This window comes from Meleagris gallopavo, chromosome 3 (assembly GCF_905368555.1).
Source record: "Meleagris gallopavo chromosome 3, MGAL_WU_HG_1.1, whole genome shotgun sequence".
Classification (NCBI taxonomy): domain Eukaryota; kingdom Metazoa; phylum Chordata; class Aves; order Galliformes; family Phasianidae; genus Meleagris; species Meleagris gallopavo.
Window position 1 is genome coordinate 3,319,313 of NC_139406.1, and position 12,606 is coordinate 3,331,918.

Sequence of the window (12,606 nt, forward strand, 5' to 3'; positions counted from 1 at the left end):
TCTCCAGCTGCTGATCAAAATAGTGAGAATCACTCATGGTTGCAGTCATGCTGGAAGAAGTCATTGTCCTCTGGTTATCTTTTATGCCTAGCAATGTTGTGCATCAGAACTTTATATGGCTTCCAAAAATAATTTGTTTAAACGATTCCTGGTTTATATTTGTTTCCTCATCTGTCATCGATAAAATGAAACTTTATTAAAACCCAGACCTGACTAACAGACATAATGAGTGGGTTTTGTCACTTTATTAAGACTCTGTGCATGCTGGAATTAATTATATGTCGTTCAACATTACAAAGAATTCACTACTGTAGGGCTGTATCAACTTAATGGAGCACAGCAATAATACGATGTGTCATCTTCCACAAAGCTGCCGAGATGCAGTTAGGTGTCTCAGTGCAGGTTTTTTCATGCTGTAGGCTCAAAAAAGGCATTAATGGTTATCTGTTAGCACTGCCTGCGTGAAACTCTTCATTCTGCAAGGATATCTGCTCTAAGATGGCTCTTTTAAGAGCAAGATAATACTGCTGTTGATTCATGGCCCTCACCAGCCCAAGGAGATGCATTCTGCACCCTACAAAGGGCTGCCTGATTACTGCATTCGTGCCAGATATGAAGCTTTGAGCAGCATGTGATGTGCATAGAATATAAAATGCCATGAAATGCTTTCGGATGTGTGTTTGCCTGCTGAATCTGTCAGGGCTCACCTGAAGATGGAGCATACAAATGCTCTCCCCATCACCATGCCATGCAATGCCCACGCACACTCTTCACTTTGCTGGCGTGCACTTAGCCAGCCACAATGCTGTGTGTTGATGCCAAACCTTAATAAGCCTTAATGCAAGAAATTCCTGTGTCAGGATTAAAAAAAATTAAAATCTGCAGTGAGTCACAGCAATGTAATTGCTGATATTGATTTGCCAGGAGTCTGAGTCAGCCCCAGCCGCATCCTGCATCCCCTGGCCCTTCTGCTGGCACAAGCAGATGAGATCCCTGTGGGCAGGTCACAGATGGCAGCCCTATGCAGGCAGCTGTGTTTGGTTTGTTGGAGGGGACTGGGGCTGAATGTTGGGATGCACACCTTTACACCAACACCACCTCCCACGTCACCTGAATCGTAAGCACCACCAGATGCACTTGTTCGACAACAAAGGTTCCAATTTTTATTAAAATAAAGTGTAGCATTTATTTTCCCTTGCTCCATTCCTATAAGGAATGGCTCAGTACAGAAGTCTGATAGTGTAGGGTAGGCGTTATAATATAAGCTGATAAAACCCAACAAAACCCACTTTTAATACATCAGCTCTTGCTCCCTTCCTGGCAAGAGGCAAACAGGAAGGTGACACCATGGTTGGTTCCTACAGCTCTGCTAATACCAACAGAGGTGTAGGCACAGGAGGCAACTGTGCTCCATCTCCCACTCCCTGAAAGTGAGAGTCCTTTGAAATGCATGCAGAGCTGCACAACTCATCTGAGCATGAAACTGCACACTAGAGTACCTCAGAACTCATGGGAATGGCAGCAGTCAGCAAACATGGGGATGCTACCATATGATTCATTTTCCCTTTCAAGTGACTGCATTTTTTTTGGAAAATTGAGAGGAACAGCCAGAATAATAGTTCTAATTTTTAGATGAGAGGAATGTCTTTTTCTTAGTAGGAGAAAAGAACAACTAATGCAGGTCTCAGCTCGGGCCGGAGCTCACTGGAGGAGTTACACTGACTTCCTGCAGCTTGGACCAGCCCTGTTTGTACATGGCTGCAATCACTGACAGCTCCACGAGGGAAGATCACGCAGAGCTGGAAGCCATTGCTGACTTAATATTGCCCTCCCCTTTTTGGGCTGCATATATTTGAGGCTTATTCATCTGTTAAGTATGTTTTTGAGATGGAAAGAATTAAAAGAAGGTGGAGAAATGTGATTTCTAAAGGTATTCGTTATATTCTACAGTGAGCAAAGAAAAAGAATCCAACAATTTAACATTCAGTACCATAGTCAGCAAGATGTCTATGTATATTTCTGTCATGGGGCTAAGATACAAAGCTTACTGTGGTACATACGCATATTTACTAAATAATGCATACTGAGCAGCAGCACAAGTTGGAGCTGGCGGCTGGCAGCCCAGACCATAGTGCTGATTTCTAAGAGAGCAAACCAAGTCCCCTGGAGAGCTGACGGGATTCCTCTGTCCTTCTCTTCTCCTCATCCCTTTGGTTGTCTGAGGTTTGCGTTCCTTGGGTTCCTTGGCAGGGCTGCTAGAACAGACTTTCAGGGCGGGGGGTGCACGTGAGGAGCGTCACAGGCAGTGGCGGGGCAGGGAGGAGGTGGCTGCTCACTGCCCAGCAGCAGCACCCGGCCACCCTCTGTGCTTCCTACGGCCTCCTGGCTGGCTGCTCCCAGGGACTCACAAAAACAGGTGCTCAGGAGAAAAGAGCTTCCCTACAGTTAGCGATGGAGCAAAGCTGTACTTGATAGAATTTCTAGGGACACTTTTCAGTGAGCCCCTAAGATTGAAAGTTGCTCTTAAGGGACAATCTCGTGTGTGTCTGTCCCTAATATATGCAGTTTGGGAGGTTCTGCTTGCAGATTGATCCTTCCCCTCATGTTCACTGCTTCTTGTGCTGCCAACTCACTCCTTTAGCTGTGGAGAGTCAACAACTTCTCTTGGCTTCCTGGTCCAGCACTGGCCGGCCATCCTCCCTGGCAGCATCTGGAGGGGATGCAGCAGTGAGCCACTGGGAACTGCCGCCACCTGCGAGTTTCGTGCTTTCTTCCAGCTGGTGCATTTGCCTGCTTGCTGCTCGCTGCTGCTGCTCTTTTAGCTCACTGTAGGAACGGGAAAAGGTATGGAAGATGGAAGTGACTGGGAAGGCCATCAATAAAATACCGCTCAAGATACTGCTCAGGGCTACCACCTGTCCGGGGATGCTACGAGGCACCATGTCCCCATAGCCAACAGTGGTCATGGAGATCACAGCCCACCAATAGCTGGTAGGGATGCTTGTGAATTCTTGCTTGGCTCCCAGTTCACTCTCAGCCAAATACACCAGTGGTGAGAAGAGGGCCATGGCAACACAAAGGAAGAGCAGGAGGAGCCCAAACTCCCTGGTGCAGCGGCGCACAGTGAGCCCCAGAGTCTGCAGCCCCAGCGAGTGCCTCGCCAGTCTCATCACGTACAAGATGCGCAGGGCCCGCAGGAAGCGCAGCACCAGGCCCACTCGTTCCAGGTACTTGTTCCCTGCTCCCCCGCCAGGTTTGCTACTGTTTTTTGTGGAAGCCACGTCCACAATGAGGGAGACGTAGAAAGGCAAGATGGCCAGGATGTCGATGATGTTGAGCGGGGTTTTCAGGAAAGCACACTTGTTCTCTGCCTGGATGGACCGCAGGAGAAACTCAAATGAAAACCAGGCCACGCACACTGTCTCCAGCACAAAGATGTCATAGCACTTCTGTGAACATTCACCCTGGGGGGAAAAGGAGCAGGAAAAACAGAATAGGAAAAAATTTAGTTAGAGAACAAACCAAAGAAACAGAGCTGTAGTTCTTAAAAGTACCAATACCGTGTTACAGTGATACAAATTGCTAGCTACAAAGCTATGATCATCTCTACTAAGAGCAGATAACTGAAAAAACACAGCAATTAGCCATGACTTTGGCTGCAGGACAGGTTAATGGAGACTGCCATGAATTTGGTGTGATGGTATCAGCTGTCAGCCAGACAGCCCCCTGCTGAAAAGCTGGTGGCTCACACTTCACTTCCAAATTTTTTAGCATCCTTTAGAAATAATTAGTACACAATTCAAAGATTTTGATAAATTGAAGATTCCACCTTTCCTTATCAATAAATTGCATGCAAATGGCTCATAAACACCTACAGCATTTATGTTGTGGTGCTCATAGAACATAGAATGCTTTTGAAATGATGGTGAGCAATTATTAGCCCACTACCCTAGAGTAAAAAGCTTATACTGACAAATGTAGGTATTTCTCGAAGAAAAAGAACTTGACAGACCATTTTTAATTACGAAACCTGTAACAAATAATAGCAGAATCATAGGAGCATTTAAGTTGGAGAAGACTTCTCAGGTCATCCAGTCCAACCATTAACCTACCACTACACCACATCCTCATCACCACATCTACACATCTTTTCAGTATTTCCAGAGATGGCGACTCAGCTGCTTCCCTGGACAACCTGTTCCAAAGCTTCACAACCCTTTCGGTGAAGAAGTTTTTTCCTAATATCTGCACTAAATTTCCTCTGGTGCAACTTCAGGTCATTCCCTCTTGCGTTGTTGTCACTTGCCGCTTGAGAGAAAAGACCAACCTCTGACTTGGTATGACCTCCTTTAAGGCTCTCCTGAGCCTTCTTTTCTCTAGAGTAGATAACCCCAATTCCCACAGCTGCTCCTCATTAAGATCTGTTCTATACAGACTTCTTTGGACCAAGATGACCTCTTCAAGATTTCTGAGGTAGAAAAGTGTTGGAATAAAGTGCTGCAAGCTCTGTTAGTGGAAAATAAACAGAGCCCCAGTTCTTTTGTTACAAAGCCTGAAAGCAAGCTAGCTTTGGAGCATTTGAACAGTGATGAACAATAATGGCGATGATGACTGTTCTTTGTTAATTCAGCAACGAAAATACTGTGGTAATTCTCCGCTACTTTGCTGCTAGTAACTCCCACTGAATAATAATCAGCTTCTCTAAATATATTTTTATGCGGACAATTACTGGGCCAGTACCATTTTCTCTGTAAATGCTCGTATAAAAGTGTTTATGTGCTGGTGGCTTTGAGAGGAAGGGAAGTGTATATTTATCTAAGGGATGTGTGTATTTATTTGGTGAACTAATCTGACTTGGAACAGTTGATGAAAACCCTTGTAACCCTGTGGATTTCATCCACAGTAGTGGGTATGTAACTCCCAGTGAAGGCAGTGGGAATTAGATACAAACGTAAAACCTCATTCTGCTTGCTATGCTAAATTACAGCAATGAAATCTTATTAAAGAGTAGTTAGGTTGCGTCAAGCTGTTCTCCAGTTCACCACCAGACAATCCAAGAATCTAGCAGAACTACAAACAGTTCTGCCCACACACTAACCACAGGTGTCTTCTTTCTTGCTACACAGAGCTGAGGAAATTTTTACTGCACAGCAACACATCCTAATTCCACTGCCCCTTAAGTGTGCATACAGTGTTTTATCCTTGTTGTGAAACATAACAGCAAAGGAGAGATGGGACTTTCTTCACTAGCTACAGCATTTCTCCAAACGTGGGGGTGTGACTGGATGCCTCTTCCAGGACTGTCAGCAGAAAGAGCAGTGTCATCACAAAGACATAACAGACTTGTTACCCCAAGACATATCCCAAAGTGTTGAGGCGCTCTTCTCCAAGACAATGAATAAGAGATGTCAAAGTGAAAAGGAATCTTTAGAGCCTGCATCTATGGTCTTTGTAGTAAACACTATAAAAGATTTACAAGCTAGAGGAAAGAGGATGCCATCCAAAGGGACCTGGACAGGCTAAAGAGATGGGCCCATGCCAACCTCATGAAGCTCAACAAGGACAAGCGCAAGGTCCTGCACCTGGATTGTGGCAATCCAGCAAACACAGACACAAGTTGGGTGGAGAATCGCCTGAGAGCAGCTCTGAGGAGGATCTGGGGGTGTTGGCTGACATCTCAACATAAACCAGCAAAGTGTTCTTGCAGTCCAGAAAGCCAACCGTATTCTGGGATGCATCAAGAGAAGTGTGGCCAGCAGGTTGAGGGAGATGATTCTGCCCCTCTGCTCTGCTCTCATGAGATCCCACCTGGAGAACTGCGTCCAGTTATAGGGCTCCCAACATAAGAAGGATGTGGAGTTGTTGGAGCAGGTCTAGAGGAGGGCCACAAAGATGACCAGAGGGCTAGAGTGCCTGCCTCCCCTACAGGGTCAAGCAGAAAGAGTTGGGGCTCTGCAGGACAAGAGAAGGCTCTAGAGGACCTTATAGCAGCCTTCCAGTACCTGAAGGGGGCCTACAGGAAACTGAGGAGGGACTTTTTATGAGGGCATGTAGTGACAGGACAAGGGGAAATGGCTTTAAACTGGAAGAGGGTAGATTTATTAGACTAGATATTAGGAAGAAATTCTTTACTGTGAAGGTGGTGAGACACTGGAACAGGTTGCACAGAGAGGTTGTGGATGCTCCCTCCCTGGAGGCACTCAAGGCCAGGCTGGATGGAGCTTTGAGCAATGCGGTCTAGAGAGAGGTGTCTCTGCCTATAGCAGGGGGTTGGAACTAGGTGAGCTTAAAGGTCCCTTCCAACCCAAACCATTCTATGATTCTATGACTGTAGGGCTTTTTTAATTCCACTTTCTATTAGCATGATACACATTCCATTGTTTCGCAGGGGGTCATGCTGTTATGGAAAGAAAAATCATTTATCTCACTGAAAAAACTGCTGCCAAGATCTTAAGCATATTGCTGGCAGGAGAGAGAACCTTGTTTTACTAGAGTAGTAGCTCAGAGTTTTTAAGTTCCTCTCTAATTTTGATGGATGCAATGACTAGAATTTATATCTGCCTCACTGAAAAAAAAAAAAAAAAAAAAAAAATCAAGAATCATAGAATTATTTGGTCCTATTTTTTTTTTTTTTTTTTTTTTTTTTTTTTTTTTTTACAGATACAACATATGGGACAAAACATACTGCTCTTAGGGACTTCTCTGTCGTCATAACTATGCTGCAAGTCTTTCTCATTAGATAAGGAACTAAGATGCTTTCATACTACTGCACAAATCTGGCTCTGTTGGCCAGAGCTAAAGCTTGCAATGTCAGTGGAAGGGCTCCATCTGTTCTCTGGTAACTCATTATCAGAAAACCAGACATTGTTGTCCCAGAGCCCTGCTGCCTGGGAATTCCTTATCAGAATATGCTTGATCTCACACCGAAGGGCAATGTTTGCAGCTGAATCACAGCTCCTAATACTATCCTTGCACTTGCAGAAAAGGATCAAGCTTAGACCTTCTGAAGAAAATCCACACAATAATATGGCTAGAGCAAAGCAGCAGAAGTGGCAAGAAAGAAAATCTAAATTGCACATCTACTTTCTCATCAATACATGGACCACCACATATGAAGGCTAAAACGTAGCTTGCTTTAAGAGATCTAGCTGGTGGTCTTGATTCTGACACGCGCAGCATATAGTTTTCTTGCCATTCAATGATTAAGGTCAGAGAAGCCTATGTATAATTTAGGCGTGGAATAGATCTACAATGATGCAAAGATGTTTGATGGTTAAGGGGGCCAGTTAGATGCCAAAATAGTCTCTACTTTATGCAGAAAGAAAGGTAACCCTACAAAGTCCTTCTGTATAAGTTTTGGTGGGGGAGCAAACAGGAGTGAAAATTGTTCCTCATTAATGGAATACCAGTGGAGACATCTTCCATAAGACTTTATCTGCCCTCCTGCATAGTGACATGTTTATCCTGTTCACAAACCCACAACTTTGTTATCCTCCTCACATCACAAACACAAGCACAGGAGCAGCCTGGCAAGCTTCATCAGTGGAGCACGAAAGGCTTGGCTGCATCTGAGGTCTGGATCATCCAGTACAGTAGAACAAAACCAGTATCTTCACTCATCTCCGCAATAAAGAGCTGCAACATACTCCATCCGGAGCTAATGGTGGCCTATGACTCTCCCCACTTTCTGCAGCTGGCAGCAAACACTGTGGATGCTGTGATGTTTACTTTCAGCAGAGCAGAGCGATACTGCTCTGCCACAGAGATCATTTTAATTGATGAAACAATCCCCTCTTTTAGCTAATGTGCCATTATCTCCAGCAAAGTGCTACTCATTCCAACATCATTATTAACCTATTGCAATCTGAGCAGGGCTGGCTCTGTCTGATAGCTGTCCTGAGAATAAGAGGATCGCTGCAGGTCTTAGAAAGCAGACCTGTGTGTCAGTTAACTTGCCAGAAGCCTTGTTTTTTTTTTTTTTTTTAATTAAACATCTTCTCCTTCCCTGGACTGTGCTTCAATCGCATCCAGGTATGACTTGAACCAATCTTCACATGAAACCAGAAACAGTAACAGCAAAAATGCCTTTCATGCTTTTCGTGCTCTGCCACTTTTGCCTGAAGCTGCTTTTGCCTGCAGTTTTTTTCCTTTGATTATACCACTGAAAAAAAAGTAATTTTCCTTTCCAGAAATTCTAACTATGTATTCAGGAGTCCAACCACTCTGCTTATGTTTTTGAGTTCTTTTCCCACTCAAGAAAACAAAATTAAAAAGTGAAGAAACACACAAACGGGAAGAACAGAAACCAATAATTAATTAGTGATCAGAACACAGAAAGAACAAGTCTCAAGAGAACTGGATAGTGTTCTGTCCAAAATAAATCTGTGTCAAAACTGTACGTTCTCAAAAAAATGTCAAGTCATATCACGGCAATAAACATGCACATAAACCACAACATACTGCTTTTTGCTTTTTCTAAGTGAAATAGCTTGTTCTCATTCCAACTGAGCAGATTTCTTTGTCTTGTCATCTGATATATTTGTTGGTTACACTTTCATATCTAGCTTCATAAAGATGGGTCACAGAAAAAACTTATTTTCTTATAGTTTTTGTCCATTTCTTTTTGTCTTTTAGATGTCTGAACAAAAAAAAAAAACAATAATCAACAATGAATTGCAAGCACAACAGATATCTCCATTACACCTTCCAGTATTAAAAGACTAACAATTTTTTAAACATGTGTACAATGTAATTAAACTGTATTCTAGGTTTTTCATTACAAAAACCAATGGTATAGTAAAAATGTATCTGCAGTTGCACAGGATTTCGGAACCATATGCTAACGTCAATTCAGGACACACACACACAAAAAAGAAAGGTCTTAGTGAGTAATTCTGTGCAGTTAAATTAAAGTGCCTCTTTCACAAGGATTTACAGAAATTTGCTGTCAAAAAGCCAACCACAGTCTTTCTTCTGGGGACACATTCTCTGTGCCAAAGGAACTACTGAGAAAATTACGAAAAGCTGGTGTCACCAGAGTTCAAATCCAGCTGTACTCATTGCTCTGCATGGTACTCATTGAAGCCTGTTTTCAGAAGTGTTTTGGTTTGGATGCAGGGTCCCTTTCACTAGCACACCCCTGGACTGTGCCTATGACAACTTCTGGACTTTGTTACATGACTTCCTGATCCTTGCTTTGTCCTCTGGTCTCTCCTGAGAACAAATGCTGACTTTTCTCTAGAATCTCCCAGGCTGTGACGTGCCTGAGAATCTCCCCCATTCTGATATGAACAGATGTGAAATATCAGATGACCTCTCCCCACTCAGTTCTTGTGTAGTTTTCAACACATTTTTGTAGGGTCAGCAGCTCTACAGTACTTTCATGGAAGAAGTTTCAGTCCCATTCTCTTTGCCCCTATAGAGAAGGATTTCTCTCCTTATCAAACATATATACTAAGAAAAAATCCCAAAACCACAAGAAGAGTTGCATACAAATATCCTTATATAAGCTTTAAAATAGTGGCATTTCTGAAAGGTTATTTTGATTCTCTTCTTGCCTTTCGAATCATATTTTTTAAATGCTGCTCTGTGCATGCCAGATCAAACTGTTATTTAACAGAAACGTGGAACTTGAAGTTCTGATGTAACCAAGGTCTCAGCAGGGGAGGGCAGCTTCACAGAGACCTGCTGAGAAAGGCCCTTGTACACGATGTGCCTGTAACCTGGCTGCAGTGTCACAAAGTGAGAGGCAGCCCCCAGCCCAGCACCTCACGGTGTTCCTGCCAAATGTGGGGGTGAAGCTGAAGTGCTTGCTTCACTGAATGCCTGCAGACGGAGGATGAATGCCCCTTTCCTCTCCACTCTCTCCCCAACACACTTCCAGCAATGCAGCAGTCCAATAGTTGGAGTGGTTGCCTGGCAGGTAAGCAAGCAAGCTCTGCTCTGAAGCAGACAGTGTGGAAACCTGCTATGGGCTCTGCCACAGCCTGGCACTACCTCACTGGGTCATGGTCCTCTCTTGTCCCAAGAATTATTCTGAAATGAAGACTCCTTTCCTGAGAAATGGTCCAGCAAAATCAACAGCATTATCAGCTGCACCATACACGAAGAAAACCCAAAGATTTCACTCATGCTGACATTTTCTGATGAGAAAAAAAAAATCTTGATGGAAAGTGACTTTCTGACTTAACTCTCCAGCCAATTTTCACAGTAAGGACAAGTGCCTGACTCTCACTACATTACCTGCTGCTGGAGTGCTGGAACGGTGCAGCCCTGCCCTAAGGCACTGGCATGCTTCTCTCTCCTGCTGACCAGCTGCAGACTCCACTGTTGTCATTTGGTACACTGGTCATTAAAGCTGGGGTCAGTCTGAACTTGCAGCTCACCTGCTGTGAGCAGTTTTTGTACTCCTAGGCTCAGATGATTCAGATGCTGCACAGTCTGTCCTCGAAGTTCTCTGGCTGTGAATTCAAAGTAATAGTTTCTGTTTGTGATGTCACCAAGGGGCCATGGAAGAGCCCTCTGCTTCCTGCTGTGGACACTTTGATCCGCAACCAAAGTTTAGCTTATGCTTCATCCAGCAGCTAGAAAAGGTAATGAAAGCCTTGTCTTTATAGGGGAGGGCTGTCAAGAACAGCTTTTAGTGGTATTATTGATATGAGATAGCTCTTGTACAGCTGTTCCCATATAGCACTATGGATAAGTAAGGAGGAGAAGGGCAGAACCTATACTGACTTCAGACTTCTCTCTCTGGAATTTCTTTTGACCCCGATATAACACAGCCTCAAATCACTTTTTCAAAACCTTTCAGACTGTAACTTTTATTTTGCTGGTGAAGCTGCAGATAAACATGGGACACCAACAGGAATAAGGGAGATGCTGAAAGGCGTGGCAACTGCCAGAAAGTACTCTCTTCAGGGTGTGCCAAAACCCAAAGCCAGACTAATCAATTTGTAAAATGGCATGTTGCCTGAATCTAAGGGCTCACTGAGATGTGCCTACTTTTGCATGCCTCAGTGTCTCAAACCACTCCTCATACATGCAACTATGCAGCCAAATGGCTTTGTCAAAAGAAAACTCAGGAAAGGGCCAGAGGGTGAACCGGAGGGAAGAGAATACCATGTGGACAAGTTTATCCCTGTGTGGTGGCAGTTTGTGACCACCCTTGCAGAATAAACACGCTAAAAATAAATAGGCAAACACAGGTGGCCTTCATGACTCAAGAGACTGCACAGGCCCAAGAAGCAAACCAGTCCTAGAGTTATTGTGCTCGATACACAAGCAGCCTGCTGCTCTGGGCCATGGAGGTGCCTCAGCTTTCATGCTTCATCTTAACAGCATCTAATGGCCATAAACCAAAACACAGGAAGTTCTGTACTAATGCAAGGAAGAGCTTCTTCACTGTCAGAGTGACAGAGCCCCGGAACAGGTTCACCAGAGAGGTGTGGAGTCACCTTCTCTGGAAATATTCAAGACCTGTCTGGACAGCTACCTGTGAGACCCACTGTAAGGGAACCTGCTTTAGCAGGGAGTTGAACTTGTTACTCTTAGTCCCTTCCAAACCCTGTGATACTGTGATCACAGCTCTAAACTGCACAACCAAAGTCAGTGCTGGAGGTTTCTAAGCAATAAACATTAAGCCAAGAGACCCATTTAACCTTTTTCCCTGCAAATCCTGTAGTCCTCTTAACACAGATTGAGCAAATGTCTGAATATCAGAGGCAGATGAATTGCTGGGAAGAATATAAAGCAGGTAACTAGCACTGCAGGTGCACAAAATGTCCTCCCATCAATATGTTCTGCTCAAACAGCTTTTCTCACACCTGCACCCACTTTTAAAATCCACTTCTCAAAAAGCAACAGTATTTGTTGGAAGGAAATGTGTTATCTGGCTGTGCTTTATGGAAAGCAATCAAAACCTAAGAAATGCAGAGAATACACAGCATGTGAAGAATTAAAGAGACCATAAATACCCATGAGCATAATCAACTTCTCAGCTCTTCAGATGCCTATCTAACAGAACAGTACCACACACACACAGACTGGGGAAGAAGACATTCGAGATCTTGAGAACTCCTCAGACTCTGTGGTTATTGCTAGGAGCAACTTTGCGGTTACAGTTTGTGCTCTGGCAGCCAGCTGATGCTATCTATTTCCTGGCCTGATCACACTGCACAGAAGGATGGAGGGGTTATGCTAGAACTTAGGGAGGAGCAATGCACCCCAGGCAACATTCTCCTTGAGGATACTTCTGAAGGCTCTGATGCATTCTCGCTGCCTAGTGACTTCCTCATGGGGCTAGTAGTATTCCCTCATTTTGTATTCTTTTGGTGTTCTAGTGTTTGAAATCTGCTTCACTATACTGAATACCCACAGCTTCTCACAACTGTCAGTCTTTGCCTTGACACAAGTCTTGACACTAAGTTCTTGCTTATCAAATAAACACACATACACAACAACCAGTATCTTTATGTGGAGCTCACTGAGTCCCAATACATAAGCAAAGAATTTTGTCTGTTCAAAAACCACTCATGTTCAAGAAGGATGATGTCTTATGAACAAACGCATGTGAGTTGTTTGTAGTCATCAAATGAAGGCAGAGAAGAG

General features: G+C 43.9%; 1 protein-coding gene across 10 annotated transcripts in view; it reads right to left on the reverse strand.

Moving 5' to 3' along the window:
* Positions 1-1,137: 1,137 nt before the first annotated feature.
* The window catches only part of KCNG2 (potassium voltage-gated channel modifier subfamily G member 2), a 61,900-nt gene continuing 50,431 nt past the window's right edge, over positions 1,138-12,606 (reverse strand). For all 10 annotated transcript variants that reach the window (XM_003204691.5, XM_085220070.1, XM_085220067.1 and 7 more), the window contains one exon: positions 1,138-3,464. In XM_003204691.5, coding sequence (XP_003204739.1) covers positions 2,652-3,464 — 813 coding nt within the window. In that variant the 3' untranslated portion in view covers positions 1,138-2,651. The remainder of the gene's footprint in view (positions 3,465-12,606) is intronic.